Source organism: Fringilla coelebs (genome assembly GCF_963513975.1).
Source record: "Fringilla coelebs genome assembly, chromosome: Z".
In the NCBI taxonomy this organism is placed as follows: Eukaryota; Metazoa; Chordata; class Aves; order Passeriformes; family Fringillidae; genus Fringilla; species Fringilla coelebs.
In genome coordinates this window covers 2887675-2911719 of record NC_140031.1, presented here as the reverse complement: position 1 = coordinate 2911719, position 24045 = coordinate 2887675, and the positions used below count along the sequence as shown (strand labels likewise).

Here is a 24045-nt window from a genome sequence, read left to right as displayed (position 1 = left end):
GTATAACATTTAAAAATTAACATATGAACATATAATGCTTACTGTTCATTCTTCAGGAGGTAATACTGGCAAGAGTAAAACAAGGGTAAAATTTTATCCAGCACATGGACTACTGTTCTCAGATGTCTAGACTGGACTAGTACACCCAAAAGAGGGATCCCTTCAGCACAGAATTTCTCGATGCTGTCAGAAAACAAAACAAAAACATTTAAGAAAAACACATTCACTATCAGCAGAAAGGGAGACAAAGTGTTGATTTAGTTTTTACTAACTGAGATGTAAATGCATTCATAACTTCACACTTTATCTTTGAAAACAAAAATAGATAAATACAGAGTTCTTTTCTTCAGCTGTAGGAATCACTCAATAGCTGACAGATTTGCCAAGTATTTCCTTCTCAAATATTTACTAAGTATCTCCTTCCTTCACAAATCCCTTTCTGGGGATCAGTGTCCCATCTTCCAAAAATCACTAGATGCAAGTCTTCATCAAATTTCTATCACTTTAAACTCACTATTCTTGCCTAACTTGGACAGTTTGCCTCCTCTCCAGGGAAAAGAGCAAAGGCCAAACAGAGAAGGTGGAAGAAAAAAGACTAAAGAGGTTCTTTGGTTTTCTATTTCATGCTCAAAGTTATGGGAAAATTTCCACTCTCAACCCAAAATACCTTAATATTACTCTTAAACTACTCCAGTGCTTAAAAGTATCTATGGCATAATCTTATCATGAAGCAATGGCTTCCTTGGGGAAGGAAAAGAAAGGCCAGATAATTTTTCCTTAAAAGAGTAACATAATATTATACATACAAAACAAGTTAGTGAAAATCTTGAACAGCATGGCACATAACCAAAGGAATCACAGACTCAGGGAAAAGAGTTCTGGTGAGAACTGATCAAATTTTGTGTGACTCTGTATGTCACACAATAACATTTGATTACCTCCAAACACCTTACCTACAAACCAGCTAGAAGCACTGAAAAGACTGTGCTGGATCACAGTCATGCCTAAGAGGTTCACTGCTCTTATTATGCTCTTTATTCACCATTCCCAGAGTGAATGGGCTTTTTCTTCTCGCTATTTTCTGAATGCAGCTCTGCCCTGATAAAAGAAATTACCTCTAGAGCAACCATTTCAGTAAGTGAGGTTCAAAGTTACTCCTGTCCAGAGAAATTATTGTTAAGCCCCAGTTTCAGTACTATTTCTTATATTTTCTTACTATTTCTTCAGTACTATTTCTCACTGAACCCTAAAGGGCAGAGGGCAAAAAAGTACTATTAGCAAACTAAAGGAAATAGCAGGTTGTTTGAAAGAATTCAGGAATAATTTCTTCACAAAAAGGATTATTAAGCATTGGAACAGGCTGTCCAGGGAGTTTTGGACTCCCCATCCCTGGTGGCATCCAAGGAATGACATGGCACTGAGTGCTCTGGGTTGGGTGACAAGGTGGGGATTGGTCACAGGTTGGACTCAGTGACCTTGGAGGTCTTTCCCAACCTAAATAATTCTGGGATTCTGTGAAAACTACTATCACAGAATCACAGAAAGATAGGGTTGGAAAAGTCCTTGAGATTATCCAGTCCAAACCCCTCCAAGGCAGGGTCACCCCAGAGCAGGAGACAAAGGAACGAGTGCAGGTGGGTTTGGAATGTGTCCAGAGGGAGAATCCATGACCTCCCTGTGCAGCTGTTCCAGGGCTCTGCTATCCTCAGCCTAATGAAGTTCTTCCCCGTGTTGAGGTGAAACTGCTTGTGTTTTAGTTGTGGCCATTGCTTGCTGAAAAGAGTCCAGCACCATCCTTTGGACACCTGCCTTTGAGATGTTTATCTGCACTAATGAGATCCCCCTCTCAGTCTTCTCCAGACTGCCCAGGCTCAGCTCCTCCTAAGAGAGATGACAAGCTGCTCGACCCCTTGCATCACAAGCCCTTTACTCTTTAAAGAGGCACAAAGTTGTTAACAGCCGTCAGCTCAACATTAGGGAGGCTGCTCAGTCTCTGGGGCCATCCAGCCGAGGCAAACACCCAAGAAGCCCTCACCTGTGTCCCAGGGTGGTCATTGCCAGTGCCAGGTAGCAGCCGATGGGGACGTTTGCCTTGACAGCCTTGAGCAGGGGGTGCAGCGTGACCGACTCGGCCGTGTCCAGCGCGCTGCTGCTCACGGGGACAGCCAGCCCACTCTGCTGCACCCCACGGTCATTCCTGTGCAGCTTCAGCCTCAGAACCAAACTCCACGCCCACTGATTGAAGGAAGTCTCTGGGGTTTCCCCGTAGCGAACTATGCTGGCCAGATAGGAGACCTGGAACAGAGCAGCAGACCAGGAATGAGAGGAAGCACAGCCATGGCACAGCATGTGTGGCACTGGACTGGGATTTGGTCCATGGAGGGGGAACTGGATGATCTCTGGGGTCCCTTCCAACCCAAACCTCCTAGGATTAGACCAACAGCAATTATTTTTTAGACATACCATGTAGTTTATCTAACCACTCTCTTCCTATGGCCTCTCCTTCCTCCATCCCTTTAAGTAAAGGCTATCAACTTACACTGTCTGCTTAAACTTCTCCAAGCTATATACTGACCTTGAATTAAATTTTAATTTTAATACTAAAAAAAACAAAACAAACAGGCACAACCTTCAATAATGTTTAAAACATTTAAGACTGCTAGTGAAAGGCAACCGAAAAATCCCTGCAAAAATATTATCTGTCAACGAAAAGCCTAAAACCTGGCAGGCTGTCCTTAAATAAAAAACTGTATATGGACAGGCAGAGTCACATGTGTATGTGTCCACTGTCAAAAAGACCATGTCTAGATCACAAGGAATGATAAATCTCTGGAGAAAAAATATGTTCATGTTCTGACAGAGCAGTGTAAATTGCAGAGCTGGAGGGCAATGCAGATATATCATGTTCTCTCAGTAGGGGTACAAGAACCTAAGCACTATTTTCTCTCAAATTCTAGTTATAGGCTCATGCAAGTCAGGACAGATTCACCAGCACAAGTGGCAACTAGGGCTGACACTGGCTTAAAAAAGAGAACTCATCTGACTGGCACAAGACAACAAACCATGGGTAAGTAATGCAGAGGAGCAAATCAGAACAGGGCAGTGACAACAAGGAACATTCAGAGTGTGGGAAGAAAAGGCTGGGGGGAAAAATACAGAGCAGGACAAAACACCATACAAAAAATACAGAGAAGACAAAGCCCAGCCCAAAACCTCTTGGACTGAATATCCAACACGGGGATTTTTTAACTTTGATCTTTCTATCCTTTCATTTGTACTCTGTAACTTGGAGCTATTCCCTCCTGAGTCCAGTGTGCTGTAAAAACAAATGTCTGTGGTGTGTTCAGGTCACATAACACTGTGCACTGCTGAAAAGCTCCAAAAGGGATTAACACTTGAGTCTTCAAGTAAGATAAGAGAACACACTCCAGAGTGAGTTCTCTTATGCTCACCTGCAATGAAAAATAGCCTTTCTATTTTATAGTAAGTACTGTCTACCTCTGCATGAGTAAAGCAGGAGCAGTTTGTCACTATTCACAAACCTGCAAGTGGGTCAAAATTAAAATGTCCATTTCAAGAAAGATGGAGAGAGACTGTTAAGAGCATGGAGTGACAGGACAAGGGGGAATGGCTTCAAGCTGAGAGAGAGCAGATTTAGATCAGATACTAGGAAAAAATTCTTCCCTGTGGGCGTGGGGAAACCCTGGCATAGGTTTCTCAGATCAGCCCTGGAAGAGTCCAAGGCCAGGCTGGACACGGTTTGGAGCAACCTGGGCTAGTGGACGGTGTCCCTGCACATGGCAGAGGGAGGCACTTAAGGTCCCCTCTATCCAAACCATTCTATGATTCTGTGATCCTCACATAGATGCTCAACAGAAGCCTAACAGAATTTTCAAACAGCTCTGTGGGGGCAGACAACTTTGAGCGTTGGTATGTTACAAAATTGTATTTGGATAAAGAACAGCTTTAAAAAGAAGAAAAAAAAAAAAAAAGTGAAAACAAGGTCTTGCCCTGCAGCTTTTCCCATTTACAGCCATCCATAATTATTGCATTTAAGTAAGAAGAAAGGATACCTGTTTAATGCTTTCAGAAAGCAGCCCAGCATATGGTTTTTGGGAGAGATATTTCTGATATGCTTCCAGGACCATCAATGCAACTTCAGAATGGACAGCTGGATCCAGGTGAAGAGTATTCTGCTAAAAACAGTGTCAGAACACAAAACCTTGAGTCATTTAAGAGTTCTCTACAACTGTACATTCAGCTGCACCACAGAGAAATAAATCCTAGTCTTTTTCTGGCTGTTCAAATTAATATCTAGGCAAAAATATTGCCCAGTGAAAAAATTTCAGCTCTGTGTTAAAAAGTACCAGGCTCACACTGGGCAATACAAAGCCCAACAACAAAATTCTTTTTTTAAAAAGCATCACAACATTCACTTTCCACATGCATTTTATGAACATATGATAATTAATCCAAAAATCCGTAGATGCTATTTTAAATTAGATAATACAGACACTTGAACTCTTGCCTTTAAAAACAAAACCAAATCCCATCACCGTGTTTTTTTATATGAAAACACAGCAATTCCTGTGTCAACTGCCACATTAAAGAGCCATTTTTCCCCACATTAAAGGGTACAGACATGGCATTGCTATTGCACAGCAAAGAATTCTGTTAATTTTCCTAACATTCGTTTTTATTTACATGTCTACAAGAAAGAGGAAGAACAGTCAATAGTCATGGACAACCATCAGCACAGCAAAGAGAAGAGCTCAGCAGGACCAAATGCACAGAATGCAATGCTGAACTAAATCACTGAACACAGGCAACATTATTCCCCCAATCTATTTCTGTTTTTCTCTGAAACAGCATTCACCCTCAATTATATCCTGAACTCATGGAGCTCCTGGAGCAACCCAATATTATGGAATAATTCCCCATCATTTAGATGATGCTCAAAGTTTTGGAATGTCTCATTTCAATCATTACTTTCCTTGCACAGTGAAAAACATACCTAGACACCAACATGCAAACTACAATCACACCAGTCTCCTGGACATTTTTGGAAGATTCCTCTATTTCTGCTAAAAGCATTTGCTTTTCAAAAGCATTGCTTTGTAAAATGCTAAAAGCATTTTAATAATGTAATTCATAAAAAATTGTCCTGTCAGCTATTTCCCCATTTAGAGAGGGAAAAAATCCCTGCTTAAGTATCTCTTTTAAAATCATCTGCAGCACTGTAAGAAAGCAACACAAGCAAATCTTCAGGAAGAGTGTTGTAAAATTATTATGACATTCCCATTTTGTGCCATTAGGTGTACAGCCATAAAATAAAAAGCATGCAATTAACTGTTTTCAAATTCTGCTCTATTCTCAAGCTGAGTTAAACTTTTGCTCTGAAAAAGTGAGAAGGTTCAAGGCTCCTGTTATCAATACCTACATGCTCACCAAACCCCCAGTTCAGCCCTTCCAAGATAATGCAAGCCAGTTTATTCTCCACTGCAGTCAGGCTGTAATTTAACAACCAGTCACGGATCAGGGCTATCTCGGAGGAAGAAGGCTTCCACAGGTACAGGGGCAGTTCTTTAAACAGATATAAAGAAACCTTTGAGAAAAGAGAGCAAAAAGTGCAAATCAGTACTCAGCACAAAACAATAATCACCACTGTGCCCTGCTATCTGAAAGGGAGGTATGACCAAAAACCCCACAGAGAGCTCTTTAACACATCCATTCATAACAACCTGGTATGGCCTCTGATTTAAATTATTTAAATTACAGACATCAGCACTTACCATCCCCACCTTCTCAATGGTCTCTCTAATCCGATCCAGCAGTACAGAAATAATCTGTGTGTGGATGCTGGCAATGGCTCCTAAGAGTTCACGGCCAACCTTGGAAAACGTCTCCCTTGTGGAAAGACTAACATAGGACACCTGAGAAGATGAGCAGGGAGAAGTTATTGCTTCTGGCTGACCTCCACTAACATGGAAATAAAATGTCTTTTGGAAAGTAAGTTGCTCTTGGTCACCACAGACAAAGTTGATAAATGCCTATATGAAAAGTGAAACTGATTGCCCTAAAAGACCAGGAAAGTTCTGTGCCACAGAGCCAAAATAACGTCCAAAACTAAACACAGGAACAACACAGCCACAGGCATTAATGAAAAAAAAAAAATCCCACCAAAAACTACAGAAGAAACACCACATAAGGAATTCCAGAGCTACAAGTTAGGCCTCCATGAGCAAAATAAATGTATTTTTATTTATTTGTTTTATTCTGGCTTCACTTACAGAAAAGCTGTTCTTTTTCCCAGAAAAAATGAAGTACTTCAGGCAATTTTAATTTATTGCTTTTTTAACAAGTAGCACTTTTTTAATTCCATAGAAGAACAAACTACAGAAGCCATGAAAGCTTCACACCTTGCACTGCTACAAATAAAAAGAGCATTTTCATTCTTTTCCTGAATGAACCAGTAACGTTACTCACCTCATATATCTCCAAAACAACGATTTTGATAAAATCCTCATCAACATCAGCTCGTTTGGTTTGTGCCATCTGAGCAAATGTGGTGAGCAGACAAATTTCTTCTGAGCAGTTCATTGACTGGAGATGCTTTTCAAACTGTGCAAGGTGCTCTGGATCTAGGAAAAAAAAAAGTCAAGTGAAAGAAACATTATACAAGTGCAATAGGACACACATCAGCAGCATTTATATAGTTATGTACTCAAAAGCCCAGAGAAGTGATCTGTGGAGACCATTCCATGCCAGTTACAAATAAAATTTCTGCAAGCATCTAGCCCCAGGTCTTGATTACACCCAAGAGCTACAAAGAAGGGCCAGTCTGAGCTTCCCAAATACAATACAAGAAAAGACACTGGATGCACTTTTTTGGAATCCATCTCTGAAAATAGAGAACTGAACTTGCCAAGCAGGAAGGCTAAGATATGCTTCCACTCAAATTCAAGGCAGGTTTCCTCTTTAAACCCAAAAGAGATATTGCTAAAAGCAAATAAACATTCCATTCCTCAGGGTGTGGGACAACAGGAAGGTAATTATACAAAGGAACCTATACAGGGTTTTAAATTTTTGTTTTGTTTTGTTTCTTTCAAACAACTTTAAATAGAGCCTGTGCAGCAAAACAAGCCCTGGAAGAGCATTTGAGCTGTAAAAAGTTTTGGAGAGTGAACTGCCTTCTGTGAACCACAACAAGCCAACAAACACCATTTACAGTGATTTTATCATAGCAGCTGAATATACAAAAAAAGCATCCATTGTGCCCTCAGCTACCTACCCTGGACACGCATGTGCTCAGCGTGCTTGTGATCAAACACTTGCACTTAGGTTACATTCTATTTTAAGGGCTTTCAAGAATTTTGCAGCTGTACTCCAACGTGAGAAGGTCAGGCCTGTACAAGCAAAACAGCTCATGGAACAGTATGCTAGAGGATTGTGCAATTTAAGAAAACAGTTTCTTCCAAACAGTAAGAGAAACCACACTGCTGATAGATCCAGCAGGCAAACAGGGGGTGCCTCATCTAATCCCTTCCACTTCCTAATGCTATTTTTTATCCTTATCCAGCAGAAGTTAAAGACAACTCTGTTTCCCCTTGTATTTCAGGGTTGTTTCTTTTTAACATGATGCAGAAGGACATCAAAAATGCCCACATAATTATTGTATCTAAAAGCACAGCAGGGTGACAGTGAGGAGAAGGGCTCAGCTGTGGGCTCTACGCTGACCTCAAACCCACACCAAACCATAGCCTGGGACTGAAGATAGGGACAGGGAATAAGGGAAGCAGAGAGACTCCACCTAAATCCTGTCCTCTCATAGTGGAGAAATAACATCTTCACCATCAACTTGGTACTTGACCCTATTCCTTTCCTCTAATCACACTACAAATCAAATTCAGGATGCCCTAAAAATCACTGACTTTTCAAACCTTGTTACTGGTAGCAAGGAAACTTGTGACCACAAATAAAATCATAGTATCCTTGGATTAAAGGGATATCAAATATTACCTAGTTTAAAATCCCTACCATAGGCAGAGATGCCACTCACTAGAATAGCAGCTATGCTCCTGATGCCTTAGGATTTTAGCTTTTATATTTTTCATATATTTGTAATCCTGCAATTCTTTAGTGTATAACCCTAAACTCTACATACAGTGTTAGCTACCTCTTTCCCATTTTGGTCAGAAACAATTCCTCTCTAGGCCTGGTAATCAAGGGATTATGGGAATCAACCTTACTACCTCAGACCCTGAGAAATGTAAACCAGTGATTTGGGGGAGAGCAAACTTGTGGTAAATGCCTTCATTACCTGAAGCTGCAATTGGAAGATTAACCCCCAATATGTAAATGGACCAAACTTATACAAGTATGAAAACCCATCACCCATTGTCCATATTTTGGATGCAGCCCCTGGGGGGGTGGTCTTCAGGTACATTCTGTCTGCTCAAAATGTACCTGAAGGCCTTTCAATAAATGTAACTGCTTTTTATTGCCTTAATTTTGTCAGGCCTCTATTTTTAGGTTATCCCAAAAATGCATTACTCCCAGCCCTATGGACTTCATGCCTAAAGCTTCCGTCAATTACAAAGGTTTGCTTCCACCTGCAGATTCATTACCCTTTTCTCATGCTTAATTTGGGAGAGGAAATGACTAAAAAACCAAGAGAATGTTAATGTCATGGTCTTCCAGGGTATGAATTACAGGAAATTAGGCACTAATTTGTTATGTGTCTGTTGAAAGAAAATATTTCAGAAGATTAGACGGATTTCACTGGAAGAACTGCTGATATTCCCTGTCTAGGTCTAGACACTGGTGGAAAATAGTATTATGCTGACAGAACTCACTGAGGAGAATGAAGAGGATAAAAAAATCCTGAATCAGCATACCAGGGACTTAGAAACATAAGTTAGCTAGAAGCAAAACAATGCCTGAAAAAGATAACTACATTAAAAAAAAAAAATCTGTGTTTGTTACTGCAACCCATAATACATGCAGTAAAAATTTTCAAGCAAAACCAAAAGTAAAGATGTTCTACTGACACAATGTAACAGTTATTGTTTTGGCTGGCAAGTGTTTATCAGCTCAGCACATCATCAAGTGCACGCAACTACTTGGTATCTCTCCCCCTTTCTGTCCGAAATGTTACCTGAGATTGCACAGAGTCAAGATACTCAGTAATCTCTCAGAATCACCATTTTCTCCTGCTTCTCCACCAAGACTGGGTATAAGAGGTAAGGGCAACCTGGGATACCAGCCAGCTGAGAAATAAAACTGACAAAAACAAGATCTGCTCTCCCTGAAGACAGCAAAGAAGCTGTAAAATAGGGAGCAGCAAACTGTTTGTTTACCTGGCTCCCTGACAATCAAGTCCTGAAATATTATCCATGAATGCAGCAGCAGAGGGAAACTAGCATTCCAGCTGGCCTCTAAATAGTTCTGCTATGGCTGAAGCACCACGTTCACTGTGGAGATCAACACGGGACAAAAGTCAAGAGGAAATAAAAATAAAGTGTGCCACTGAGGACAAGAAATGCATGAAAAGAAGGCTTGAGATAAAGGAAACATAGGTGGGGATGATAAGCAGTCTCCCACAATGTGAGCTGCTAAAGCCAAAATTAGCAAGTTTAGTGGGGAAAAAAAGGAGGACTCTAAAAATATATTACTTACAGAACTGTCAGCAGCTCAACAGTCAACCAGTCACAAAAAAAAAAAAAAAAACCAAAAAAAAAAAACCAAAAAAAAAACAACCCCAAAAAAAAAAAACAACAGCAATAACCAAACCCAGCCAAAAAATTGCTACACCAACCCTAAGGGATACAGAAGTCTGTACTTTAGGATTTAAGCCTCACTCTTCAAATACTGTTGAAGGTCAAGATGGGAAGTTATACAAGAATACACAAGGTACCTCCTACATGTCAGTCTTGCAGCTCTTAGGTAGGCACAGAGAAAAACCAGGACAGTAAATCTATCAGTTGCTGTTAAATGACAATTTGGGCAGCCAGGTACTAGAAAACCATGAACTGCCCAAGACATTTCAGCAGCCGACTGGATCAGTCATGCTGCCAATGCAGCCTGCAAAGAATTAAACCCACAGCTGATGCAGCAGCAGCTGAATGGATTAGATTGGTTCTGTGTGTGGGAATTTTACCTTTGAGTCTTTGCTTGTAGTCAGCAGGCTGAAGACTAGAGCAGAGCTGCTCCAGGTGCTCGTTCTCAGCACAGTGCATGACATAGAAGAGCCTCCAAAGCATGCTGCTGGACAAGGTTCCATAAGGCATCTCAGACATGAACAGCCAGACTCCCAGCCTGTGGGATTTGAAGAGGCACTTAGGAACAGTTCCACCCGGCTAAGTCCCAACATTTGGAAAGGAGACATCTCTGGCCCACACCTCTGCTATGTAACAGAATTAGGAATGTGAGGATGTGTATTAGCACTTCAGATTCTGAGCCAACCTCACTGTGAACTGACCAAGATTTTAGAGCTTCTGTCAGGTGCTACAATTCATGGCTAATTCCTCCCCACCTTGATGCTACCAATGCACTGAAAAATCCTACTTATTTCAGTCTTGTTTAAATCATTTAGTATTTAAAGTTACTCCAAATCCCAGTTTCAAGTATTCAACTCTTCCAAAACTAAGCCAGTGAAGAGATTACCCACCTTTTTGCCTTGAGAACATGTAGAACAGCTCTAAAAAACAGCTCATCAAACTCCAGTTGCAATTTTTCCACAGAGTAGGGGTGTTCTACTGATCCATATTGTTTATTGCCACTAACATACTGGGCCCAGTGGTCACTCACATGACACAGTGTCATCCTACACAGCAGAGCAAACAAGCCAAAGAAGGATCATTAAGTATGTCACCACCAGAGGAAAACACAGACAAGGGCAACCAGATTAGAGTCTAGCCACAAGAGACATGTCCAACATTTTGCCTTCTGGGTTCCAGAGGTTTCTATATAAATTGTATCAGTCAAATTTCTGTGTTCTCTTTCCTTGGTTTTGCAAGCTCACAAGGCAAAACATTCTGTTACAACAAATTAGTTTGTGTGTGACCTTTGGAGCCTTAAGGTAACTGTACAGGATGAAATGGCACAAAGCTCATACAGGAATTATTACACTGAGAAAGCTACTGCCCCCATAACACGAAGAAAAAGATGGATTTTGTTTCTGATTTGACTGTATTCCCCCTTGAGAATACACCTGTAGAAGCCATACAGAGTGAATGCTAGAGATTTAAAAATTAAGAGCAGCATTTAGGCTTCAATTACATTTACTTACTGCAACAACAGGACAATTTTCAGGGAACAAACTAAAAACCCCAAAACAATTCTGGGTAACAAAAGAAATAAAGCAGTAACATAGGTTATAGACAGGGAAAATTCAAGGAATTCCTGTTTCTTGGGTTTCAGTCAGTGCCCAAGACAAGCCTAACAACATGACTAATGGAAGTCAGCCTGGTGCTCCACAGCTCATCAGGCCCCTTTGCACCCACAGCACTTAGATTTTGCAATTCCCCATTTCAGATTCCCAGACTGGCTAACACTGAACTGACCAAATGTCAGAGCAAAACCTGCCTGAGAGCTGTTTGGGTGGGGTTTGGATTTTTTTGGTTGCTTGATGGTTGTTTCTGGGGATTTTTTAGCAGCCCTGAATATCTATTGTACATATAAAACACATTCACTCACACCCCAGAGGAAAAAAAAATCTCTTACTTGATGAGCTGACCAATTCTCTTCACAAACTGTCGGTACCGTGCTCTGTTAAACGTTTCTAATCCCACAGACAGAAGTTCCACTAAGGAGTTTGCAAAGGCAAAAATCTTCATCATCTTCTGAGGAGAAGTTTTTTCAGGAAAATAAGCACCTAAGACAGAGACACAAAAATAAGCGTGTGAATTGTGGATTTTTAAGTAACTCAACAAGCACTCAAAGCAACAATTCACCATATTTTGAACTGGAATGTATGCTTTGTTTATGACATGAACAATAAACACCTGCTAAGTACGAAAGTGCAAATAAACTATGCAGGTAGTAAGAACTCCGGCAAGCAATTACAACTAAAAGGTGAGGGGGAAAAATAGCTCTTAAAGCACTTTTGGGAGTTAACTGACAACCAAACCCAAACTAAGGGAAAAGACACTAATGTTTTGCATATTGCTAGGAGGTTTTTATTTATCCCATACAGATGGCATATATTTCCATCTCATCTCTTTAGTCTATGAGCTGCTGCACAGGTTCATTTTTTTTTCTCAGAGAGTTTCATAGTACAGTAGCACTCTTGGCAGTGGCAGTCATTAATATAACTAGCATAAGCAAAATGAAGAATAACTCTCTAGCAACTGATTTACCTTCAGACGTAAACCCGAGGAACTGTTGAAAGAGCTCATGAAATGGGAACTGTGACAACAGAGCAATCAAGTCATCTTCCAACAGCAGAATCCAGCTTGTTTCAGGATCCTCATCCTATAGATAAAATACAGGTATTTTCAGGAGCTCTACAGTAAAACCAGTAGTGAAGGGCTTCACTATTGTACTAACTACAGTTTTGTTAGGAGTAACTGAAATATTTGAATTCTCTCTGCTAATACTCACTGCTGGAAGCTCCACTCTAGAGTTATACCACAAAGATAAAGGGAGACTAAAAGAGAAGCAAATTCAAATCATGCTTTTTAACTTAATAAGTCAGATTTTCTTCACCCATTTCACAAAGATCAATGAGCTTACGGAAAGCATAAAGTACAAAACAAAGAGAAACAAAAGAAGTCATCTGCTGTACCTCTTCTCCTCCTTCATCTACCAGAGTCCAGTTCCCAGATTCCTTCCCAGAAGAAGAGGAACTTTTCCTTTCACTTGGTTTCATATGGCACATGAAGTCCACACGATTTCTGGTTTAAAGTGAAAAACCAAGTGTAAAAAATTAGAAAATTAAAAATTCTGAACTCAGTAATCTTTCATTTAAGGGAAGACATCAAAAAATCCAGATGCAAGAGGAAGAAATTAGCAAGCAATCAGAAAGATGCCTGGCAGAGAAGGTCCTGGGGGTGCTGGTGCCAGGGGCTGGACACAAGCCCAGGGTGCCCAGGTGGCCAGTGGCCCTGGGCTGTGCCAGCCAGGCTGTGCCACAGCCCCAGGGCAGTGCCCGTCCCTGTGCCGGCACTGCTGAGGCACCTCCAGTGCTGGGGACAGCTCTGGGCCCTCAGGACAAGAGAGACCCTGAGGGGCTGGAGCGTGTCCAGGGCAGGGAACGGAGCTGGGAAGGGGCTGGAGCCCCAGGAGAGGCTGAGGGAGCTGGGAAGGGGCTGAGCCTGGAGAAAAGGAGGCTCAGGGGGGACCCTGTGGCTCTGCACAACTCCCTGCCAAGAGTGCAGTGTCCCCCCTGGGACAGCCAGGGAGGGTTGGAGTCTGCTCCCAAGTTACAAGTGACAGGACCAAAAACAGCCTCAAGTGGCACTAAAGGAGGTGTGGATTAGATATTAGTGAAATTTTTTTTCATGGAAACTTGGTCAGGAACTGCAACAGATTGTTTAGGGCAGTGGAAGAGTCAACATCTCTGGAAGTGTTCAGAAGGCTTGTGGATGTGGCGCCAGAGGACACATGGTTCAGCAGTGGACACAGAGGTTCTGGGTTAAGGGTTAGACTCAACAAACTTAAAGCTGTTTCCCAACCTAAACAATCCTGTGATTGTAAATGACTGTAGAATAACCTGGTTCCTGACATGCAGAAGCTGTAAAATACAAGCCTCAGCTCTTTTACCATTAAGAGCAGACCCTATGGAGGCTCTGAGTTCTGGTTTCAGCATTTAAAGCAGCACCCCAGACACATTAAGTTGGCCCTTGTTCCAAACACAAGTGTCAAAACACACTGGCAACACACATTCCCTCAGGACACATTGGTTTTCCCAGGCATGTGGGGAGATGGAATGTAAGAAAATAGTGCAGCAGGTAATCTCACAGCTGAGGAGTTGCTGCAGAGCCAATTACTAGAGATTAGAAACAGGCCCAGCTCTTAACAAGCCACACCTGTATCTGATAAGAGCAAGTGCCACAAAAGAGAGAGCTGAGTGAAGAGAGTTTGGTAGTTACTATCTAGCTGTGAGGAGAGAGCTGCAGTTTGCTAGCTAACTGTGACGAGAGATGGTGTTTGTTGGCTGTACTGAGAAGAGAGATGGATATGTTGGCTGTGAGGAAGAGGAGTCAGATAACTGCTGCAAGGACCAGGGACAGGCAGCACATATAGGAGCTGCGCTGTGAAATAACTTCAAGGAGGTATGAGGCCCTGGAGATATAAAATCCCTTGTGCTATAACGTGATAAGATGACACAGGCAGTTCTAGAAATTAAATGTAAAAATGATACCCTTTAAAAGAACAGCTTTCAATAAAAAGACTCCCACTTAACTCAGACCCAAGCTATCAAGATCACAGTGACAACCCTAAATACCAGCAGTTTGATTCTCTGACCTCAAGATCTGGGCAGAGGAAGAAGCAAGTTACGTATTTTATCTGGAGAACATAACTGCTTTCACTTGTGCCTGATTTCATTAACTACCTTCTCCAAGCACCACATTCCTACTAGATTTTTTTTTTAATTTTTTTTTAAAAAGAATGAAAAATATATCAAGACGTCCAATCAGTGTGTACACAATCTCAACACCTTTACTCCAGGGATTCCATTGCAGAGACAGCATAAAAAACAGGCCATGGTGCAATGCAAGAGATATTTCAGAAGCCACAGTAACAAAATGTGTGGGCTTGTCAGTCTTCACAAGCTATTTCACAGCTCAAAGAAAGCTGCATCATACTGGGTACAGCACAAGGAGGTACTGCCAAGGCTGAATTTAAGCAGAATGAGTAAAAAGAGCTTGAATTAAACTGTGAATCTATTTGTGCCCACTTTTATGACTTTGCCTGCAATGAACTTCCAGAGTTTTACAAGTAGATTGTGTGTTGTGTCTTTTACTCTTAAATTATCAGAACATACTCATAAAATCATGTTCATACTTACTTGACAGGAGACATAAGCAAGGCAAGGGATTGCATGAAATGAAAGACACCCGATGGGTTACCCAAGACTTTGATCTGAAAGTAAATGCAAAAATCTAAGTAAATGCAAATAAGCAAAGGGCAAATTATTCTCAGCAGAGAAATTCACATTTCTCACTAGCTTTCAGTTAAGACTTAGAAGGATCCATAAAAGACAGCACCCACACCCTGGACAAAGTATTGCCGTGGCAAAATATTGTGATTTGTCCAAAAGAATTATTAGAAAAATTAAAGGAGGGGTGGGAGGGGAAAAAACCAGACCAAAAGCTCCACAAAAAAAAAGACAACCTCTCTCTTTGTGCCACATGTAGGTCTGGGCACCAGGGGTAATTCAGACACTGAGCACAGGGGAAGATAAAACACATTAGGTTAACTGGAGTCAATGATGTTAAGGGCCTTTCCCTAATTTATTCTATTCTATACCTCTACTGCATTGTTTTCCCTTCCTGTTAGTGTAATTTTCCTGTGACTAGATTTCCAAAGTTTTCTCCTCTTAGAAGAGCAAATATCTTCTTTGAAAGAACACCCTGGTGCCTTTGGATATCCACACTCCCTCTGACATAGACAAAGTGAACCCCTTGTCCCTGAACTTTCCAGGGAAACCAGTTCCACTTCAATGTATAGGATATAAAAAAAATCTGTTCCTCCTGATCACTTACACAGCACAGAGCTGACTCCAATCTCACTTTTTATATACAGCTGCTGCTTCGAGTCTAAGTATGCCTTCCACTTTTTGGAGAAAACTCCCAAAACCTGGCACATAAGGCCTTGACTCCCTTTCATGGAATCTCTCCAGTCAAGAGTGAAGTGTGTTCCCCTGTCAACCTGCACATGGTTGGCCTAACATGGAAAAACGTATTCCCTGACAAACCCCTCACTGCAACCACGATTCCACACATCTGGAAAGGCAGTGTGGGTCATGAGGGATTAAGCAGGCACAAGACACTCTCCCCTCCTACCCAGGCCACTCCCACTCCAACCTGCTGACAGTAAAGAATTAAACATTCACACCTGAATGAATGGACAAGCCCACTCGCTGATGCCAGCTGGACACCGAAGGATGTGGTTGAAGAGGAAGAGATGGTCACCTGGACAGCCAATTCTCTGCAGCACAGACACCTAGAGGGAAGTATATTGAAATCAAGTAAATAACTCTAAGTTCATTTCCTTACAGTCTTGCTAACTAGAGTAATAATGTTCATTTCTCACCCTTTCTTACAAACCTGCATTTTCAGAGCATGTTACAGGAGAACAATATTTAAATCTGTTTGCTTTCTTTATGAGCCACAAACCCTTTTTTTGGCATAAAGTAACTATTTTTTCTACAACTGCATTAAAATCTAATTTATTTTGAAATTGGCAAGAACAAAGGTTTCTTCAACATGGCAAGTCTGAACAGCTCTAATTTCAAAATAAGTAAAAGCACAATGAGTATTATTAATTTCACTGTAAGTAGTATTGGCTGCTCAGGTGCCAATCCTCACTAATGCTGCTTGAGTTTATCAGACAAGGGAATCAATTCTAAAGATCTGCTAAGAGATTCTGTTCCTCAAATAGAACAGACCCCACCAGAAAAACATTGCCTACAAGACAGGAAGCAAAACAGTAACACTTCCAGAAATGATTCCCAAATTCATCCTGTGTGTTGGATCAGATATATCCGCGTCTACTCCCTTACCAGTCTTTGCAGCCACATGAGAAGGTCACTGTGAAACTGAGGATCTTCAATAACCCTGCGAGTGAAGCTGAAAAGGACACTGATACATTCCTTCAAGTGGCTCAAGTCTGAAGAGAGATTTTCTGACTGCTTTGAAACTGTAAATTAAAAACAGAATTAATGAAGCTTTGACAAGAAGTAGCAGCATGAACAATGGGTTTGGGGCTGGACATAAAACTGCTCTCTGTGTGCAGACACCAAAACATTTCAACACTAAATCTGTCAGAAGAGAATACTTAGGAGTGCTTTGTTTAATCTTATAATTAAGCTCTGGACACTAATTATAAAAAGAATATACTATGGTTACTCTCACAAAAGGCCTTCCCTCAACATCAGCTTTTAAAAGCCACCATTCACTATGCACATAAACTATCTGGGAGGTGGAGTGCAAAGGGAGGAGCAATAGGAAAGAAAAATATCTGGGGCAGGAGGAGGAGAAATACTTTAGCCAAAAGATTATATTGGCATGAACTCAAACAAAACATTCAGGATGAAAACCAAAAAGATAGTTCTAAATATTAAGAGCTTAAGATTTCAAATGGCCTTCCAAGAGGAAGTAAAGAAGGAAAAATCTCCAGCTCATTTTAGAATCGGGAAAAAGAATTGTATTAGATACTGCCTTGGTCAACGAAATACTGGGAATTTGGGTGTCCCATCCACACCCAAATTCAATACAGTGGTTCAGTACAGTAATCAGTGTCAGTCTGCAGCTCAGACAGCAGAAGTCACTTCTGCAAACAGCCTTTAATGCCCAGGTGATAAAGTCAAGACAATTGGACATTTTCCTGTGAGAAAAAAGTTTCACTGATTCCTACAGAATACGAACAGGTTTCTGTAATAGAGGGGAAACACTCCAGTACACAGATTCCACCACAAGATTCTGAAACTGCAGCCACACAAGGTGCTGGCACCCTGACCAGGACTGGGAGCAGCCCAGACCAGCAAACTCACCTTGTTCTTGCTGCTGCAGGGCCACAGATCTCAGCAGGGATGAGCTGCTGAGCAGCCTGTAAACATAGGACTCCACTTGCAAGCGGGACAGCACGGAGGTGTAGGAGTGCAGAGCCAGGGTCTGGTGCACGTGCTCTGCTTTGGCCTCAAACAGCTTCTTCAGCTCCCCCAGCACGCTCTCGTTCAGCTCCACTGTCTGGTAGCGGTGGTGGCCTGTCACCTTGCATTGATCTGCACACAGACCCTGAAAAGAGAGCAAATATTTTATGTCAGTAGCTCTGACATTTTGTTGGGTCACCCTAAATGAAATCAATCACAATATAAACCTCTCTTAAACAGATATCAAGGCTTTCATAAAACAGGACATTTCATAAATGGAAAAGACAAATATTTGGCAATATCCTATGTGCTTTTCAGAGGTACCAACCACTGAAGATTCATAGCCTTGACTTCTGAAGAAAAAATATTTTATAAACCCTCAGTAACTCAGGTTTGGAAACAGCAAGAAGTCACTTCCCTGCAACACTGAGAGATGTGAACAAAACCAGGTGTCTCACTCACAGTGCACCTGCTTCTTAGTTTACAGATTTCCATATATATTTGGACCTGCTATTTTAAAGCTAAAACATTCACTGGAACAAGACAAATATGTCCCAAACTCCCAGGACTAATAATTTGCAGTAATTCTCTACTGCACGTTTAAAATGTTTGCCTCTGCCTCATCTCTACTTCTTCAGCACAAAAAAAATACAATAAATAACATTCTTGCTACTCCTACAATAAATAACATTCCAGTTAATCTTTTATGCAACCAGGAAATATGCCTAAGAACCAGCACTGTGAAAGCTTACCCTGAAAGCATCCCTGTGTTTCCTAAATTAGTAGAGTAAAAATTTTAAATTGGTAAAAAGATAACAATTATTCTATACACACAATAAATATATAGTGAATTGGGATGAAATAAAGCAAGTAGCAATCTTACACAACTGCTATGATGGCCTTAGAAGCCAAAATTGCTTTTGCTACAGAAAATGATCACTGCAAACCTTAGAATCCAGCAAGGCTCAGTGTTATTCCCCAAGAAAAAGGAAAGTATCCAGATATGTTTGGCTCCTCAACACTGATGAACTGCACTCACAAAAAGGGTAAAATCTACCCTATGCATAAGTGTACAGCATCTTTGGACAATTTTGATGATGTGTGGGCTATAAACAGCATCAGAACAATTTCAGTCACTCCCACTGTGATGCTGAGCACCAAAGGCAAGTGTCACAGAAGGAGTCTGGGGGAAAACTTCTGATGTGTGCCCCAAAGAGCTCCATAAACCCCTCTGGTTTGCAGACAAAAATGCTACAGAGTACCATGCCAATTCTGGTGGTATGAAAACCACAGCTACACTTATGGAACAAGTTACTGCAAGTGGATGGTCCTAATGCTCCCTTTGAGCTATGGGGCTGTTCCTGAGCACAACTCCAGCTCCCTGAAGCAGGAATTACATCAAGGGAAACTGTACCTACAGTTGGCAGCAGGCCAGATGGGACATCACTGCTACAGTCACTCCACCACCGTCCCCTACTTCTGCTTGGCATACTGGGAAACTTCACCTGATCCCACGGACACAACTGGGTGTGCACATCTCATCCCTTCTGACCCCAAAAAGAAAACACCAACATATACCCACTGCCCTGCACACGTCAGAGGTTAAAAATCAAAAAAACAAACTGTCTTAAGTCTCAAGAGGATGACATTCTGAAGTACTGGGGGGTCAATAGAGAGATAGAAAGCAAAGGCTATAATCTCTGGACATGGAACTTTAGAGCCACAGGAAGTCCAGAGGAAGCAAAGAAGTCAGTAAGAGGACTGGAGCCCCTTCCCTCACAGAACATTCCAGTATCTGGAAGGGGCCTACAGGGAAGCTGGACAGAGATTCTTCATCAGGAACTGTAGTAACAGGACAAGGACTAAAGGGATTAAACTGAAACAAGGGATAATTTAGGTTAGATATTGGGAAAAAAACACCTTTATTGTGAGTGTGGTGAGACACTGGCACAGGCTGCCCAGGAAGGTTGCCCCAATCCTGGCAGTGCTCAGGATAAGCCTTGAACAACCTGGTCTAGTGGGAGGTGTTCCTGCCCACAGAAAGCAGGGTTGGGATTAGATGATTATTAAAGTCTCCTCCAACCCTTAACATTCTGTAATTCTTTTACAACAAAACACCTTAACTATGATAAACCTGGCAATTATAGTTAATTTCCAAATACTTTGGGTTCAAAGCAGCTTCAGCAACAGCACCTGCACAGTTTTCTGTTGTTCCTTGAAAGTCCATAATCTCCCCTTCACATTTTGGCAATCTGTTGTCATGGCCTGCAGCTCTGCCTCAGCCAACAGCAGCTGCTTCCTGCAGCGCATGTAGTTCAGGAGCAGCTCATAGAACTCGTGCCTGTCCTGGTGAGCCACGCTCTCGAATTCCTCAGCATAAGAGTCGACGTTCTCCAGCCAGGAGCAGGGCTCAAAGATCTTCAGCTGCTCCCTGGTGAAAGGCACCAGCTCTGGCTCCGAGGGCAGCTCTGGGTACAGCCTCTCGTGGTGCAGCAGGGGCTTTACTGCCATGATGGTGGGCTTCTCGTAGGACAGCTCCAAGGACAGGTCTGGATAAACCAGGCGCGGAACACGCACCTTGGATTTCTCAGGGCGCTGTGAGGTGCTGAGAGGAAGCTTCTCTGAAGAGCAGGAGAGAGGATCTCTAAAGTCTTGTCGGTTTTCAGCTCTTCTGCCCTGTACAAAGCCCATCACTGACAGAGGGGGAGCAGCACTGGACTGAAAGGTACTACTCAATAAGTCAGAATTTCTAGATCCACTAGCAACTGCCTCCACAGGGCTCTGAGGTTTGTCCAACTGGCTCTTCTCAACATTCCCCACACATTCCTCCTGGGAAGGATCAGCTTTGATCTCTTCGGCATCTTTGGGAGGCTCCAGAGCCACTGCCAGAGCCCCATCATTTGCTGAAGATAAACAACTTTGGGGGATGTCAGACACATCATTTGTAGTTCTCCTATTGTCTACACTTTGGGGGATGTCAGACACATCATTTGTAGTTCTCCTATTGTCTACACTTTGGGGGATGTCAGACACATCATTTGTAGTTCTCCTATGGTCTACTTCATCTCTGAGCTGAATTTCTGTGAATTCTCCAGGATGTTCCACTTGCGCTCTCCCGGCTTGAGAAGACCCTTCTGCCACAGGAGGCAGGAAAACATCATCAGGCCCTTGTACTTGGGGCTCCTCACTACTTCTTTTCTTTTTCTCCTAAGAAAACAAAAAATTAACAGTGTCACTGCCAAGTGAATCTCTTCATCTTGCATCCCAAATTCCACCAACACCAAAAGTAGTATTTGTCAGCATTATGACTCAAAAAGCCCTTTTAAACATATTAATTTTCACAATATTAAAGATTAAAACAAATATACCAAACAAATCTTTGTTCTTTAGCTGCCCTGTGAAAACTGTCTACCAGTGTGTGGTTTTGTGTTCTTGCACAAGGCTTCAACATTTCTAGGCAAAAATCTATAAATATCACAGGACAGACTGTTTCATCAACACAGAAAATAATCAACAAAACAGGTCCCTGACACCTAAGAAGAGTTACTCAATTTCACCTACTGACAGAAAAAAAAAAAAAAAACAACAAAGTTACTCTGTGATCCAGATCTATCTTAAGTTTTACAGAATGTTTTAGTGACTGGAAAAATGTTTTCAAGACAGTAATTTCAGAACCAAGCAAGTCTGGAATGCAACCCTTAGCTACATCCTAAAACCATGGTAACATCTGAACAATTACTGAAATACTTATTTTCAGCAGGCAATACACACTGGAGACGTAGAAAAACTTAACAGTGCCATTAAAACCGTTAATCAATTTAAAATTACAATTACTTTGAGGCTAAATAATTCCCATAAATCTAATCTAAGGTGTAGATTAGCTTCCTTTCCAAAAACACAGCATAGGAAATGAACTAAAATCTTGATAATTTGTAAATCATTTGCCAAAACAAAAAACTGACACAGTGATTATCCAATATGTAAACTGTATAGACCTAGCACTTTACTAGGAGCAAAACTGAGGAGTTAGGTCACAGTGCTCCAGTTTTGGATGACCCAGATAATGCAACAATGAACACAGGTGAAATGAGTACAAGCTTTTAATTTGGGGAAATAATAATAGGAAAAAAAGACAACAGTTTTGGAAACTTGCTTGCAGTTCCACATATAATTTCACTAAACATCTGAATGCTTCTGCCTTAAGAGAAAGCATAAATGAAAACAGCCCAAATCAAGGCACTAGTACACCTTAATCTCAAGGCTAATTTTATTCTGAACGTATGGTTGCAGATCCTTTACAAAAAAAAAAATATCACTCTGGTTTGGGTTTCATACTGTTTTCTGGTGTAATAAAACCCGTAAACACTTCTGATCACAAACCAGCTCTGACTCACTACCTAAAGTTGCAGGTGAGAGACTAAAAATACATCAGTGCAATTCTTTAAGCTGGGACTTGTCATAATAAGCATCTCCTGACAATTACCTCAAAGTCAAAAATGTCCACAGGATACTGTATCACTAAATCATATTTATACAGAGTATTGATCCACATACTTCACAAACACATGCTGGTCCTCTCCCCTCTACAATCTCAAAGCTTCCTCTTGCACTCCTCATAAACTCCCTTTATCTCTCAGTGTCAGCCTGCATCCCTCCCAGACACAGCTGTTTTTAAAATTTATGATATGCCTTTCAGTTCTCACTTTCCTAGGCAAAAAAATGGCATAATCATTAAAGGAGATTTCATCTGAGAATGAATAAGAGAAATCAAGTTCTGAACTAACATGGAGGAAAATTCTGCTTCAGCCACATATGAAAGAACCCCAGAATGGTTTGGCTTTAAGGGACCTTAAAGACCATCTCATTCCAACCCTTTCCATAGGCAGGGACACTTCCACTAGACCAGGTCACTCCAAGCCCCGTCCAGCCTGGCCTGGAACACTCCCAGGGATGGGAAAATGGCACCTGCTCATTAGTCTTGCCCCATTCCTGATACTGCTGGTGCTGCACAAGTTTAACTTTGGGGCTACTATTGTCAGAAAGTCCTGGGCTCCATTCCACCACTTGGCAGCTCAGCAGCTGAGCCAGCCTTTCTCTCAGCTCACAAGAATTCCAGCTTTTCAAAGGATTACATTACAGCTTTTCCTGTGGCATGGGAATGGAAAAGTCCTTAATGTGACTGACCTGCAAACTGCATCCTCAGGCACGCCTGGGTATTAACAGAGGCAAGCACAGTAATAGCAACAGAAATACCAGAAATAGGTCATGTGTAGCACTGGAGAATTCAGGGTTCTCACATGTGACACCTCCAGTGAATTGTTTCACACTGAATTTCACCTGGAAGGGATGGCTGAAGACTGGAGTCACCACACACATGTCCTTAATGAAACAGCAGTGTCATCCATGACTCACCACCTTCCTGCAGGGAACTAATTCTCTTAGGCAGCAGTTTCAAGGTCTGACTGCCTTGCACACGCCAGGGAGCTGAATCAAAACCAAAACAACGACGCAGTAATTCTTCTGGGATTGCTTTTCCCTGCAATCTTTACTTGCCTTCCATTCAGGAAGCATACCCACACTTGACACTTAGATTTAACCCTAGTTTTACAGAACACTGGTCAATTAATTCTGTGTTTTCAAAGAGCTTTGACAGCCGTGACTTCAATGTCCTTCCTCTATATGGTTGTCCACAGGGACAACAAGAAAGAGGTCAAAAAACCAAGGAAAACATTTCCAGTTTGTCAGGTAGTTCAAATCATTCCCACAAACACTCTGTGCAAAGAAAATAAACCCTTCAGAAAGCTGTCAGTACTAATAACAAGAACAAAGAACATACTCAAAACAGAATAAAAACCAAGGAGGAGTAATACTTAAAAAACTGCAGCACCAACTTATGGAGAAGCAGCACTATCATGTGTAACACACAGCATCATGTTCTCAGCATTTCAAAGCCAAATGTAGACAAGATGGAGTACCACAGAATCACTGAACAATTTGGGTTAGAAGGGAACTTAAAGACCATCTCATCCCACCCCCTGCCATGGGCAGGGACAACTTCCACTGTCCCAGGCTGCTCCAAGCCCTGTCCAGCCTGGCCTTGGACACTGCCAGGGATCCAGGGGCAGCCACAGCTGCTCTGGGCACCCTGGGCCAGGGCCTGCCCACCCTCCCAGCCAGCAATTCCTCATTCCCAATATCCCATCTGTCCCTGCCCTCTGGCCCTGGGA

The 24045-nt window shown here is 41.8% G+C and overlaps 2 protein-coding genes across 4 annotated transcripts in view; both read right to left on the bottom strand.

Annotated features, from left to right (window-relative positions):
- EPG5 (ectopic P-granules 5 autophagy tethering factor) overlaps window positions 1-24045 on the bottom strand; it is a 55337-nt gene that overhangs the window by 30636 nt on the left and 656 nt on the right. For 2 of the 3 annotated variants that reach the window (XM_084224875.1, XM_084224877.1), the window contains exons 2-17: window positions 20012-21025; window positions 17720-17963; window positions 16730-16866; window positions 16063-16170; window positions 15014-15087; window positions 12788-12896; window positions 12360-12474; window positions 11725-11875; window positions 10670-10825; window positions 10160-10317; window positions 6487-6641; window positions 5793-5933; window positions 5441-5605; window positions 4074-4196; window positions 2036-2295; window positions 43-183 (exon numbers count right to left, since the gene is read on the bottom strand). In XM_084224875.1, the coding sequence (XP_084081001.1) occupies window positions 43-183; window positions 2036-2295; window positions 4074-4196; window positions 5441-5605; window positions 5793-5933; window positions 6487-6641; window positions 10160-10317; window positions 10670-10825; window positions 11725-11875; window positions 12360-12474; window positions 12788-12896; window positions 15014-15087; window positions 16063-16170; window positions 16730-16866; window positions 17720-17963; window positions 20012-21025 (3251 nt within the window). The remainder of the gene's footprint in view (window positions 1-42; window positions 184-2035; window positions 2296-4073; window positions 4197-5440; window positions 5606-5792; window positions 5934-6486; window positions 6642-10159; window positions 10318-10669; window positions 10826-11724; window positions 11876-12359; window positions 12475-12787; window positions 12897-15013; window positions 15088-16062; window positions 16171-16729; window positions 16867-17719; window positions 17964-20011; window positions 21026-24045) is intronic. The other variant, XM_084224876.1, reaches the window with a different exon arrangement.
- Window positions 8089-24045, bottom strand: part of PSTPIP2 (proline-serine-threonine phosphatase interacting protein 2) — a 39516-nt gene continuing 23559 nt past the window's right edge. The window contains exon 15 of the transcript XR_014616902.1: window positions 8089-8176. The gene's annotated coding sequence lies outside the window, so the exon portion shown is untranslated. The remainder of the gene's footprint in view (window positions 8177-24045) is intronic.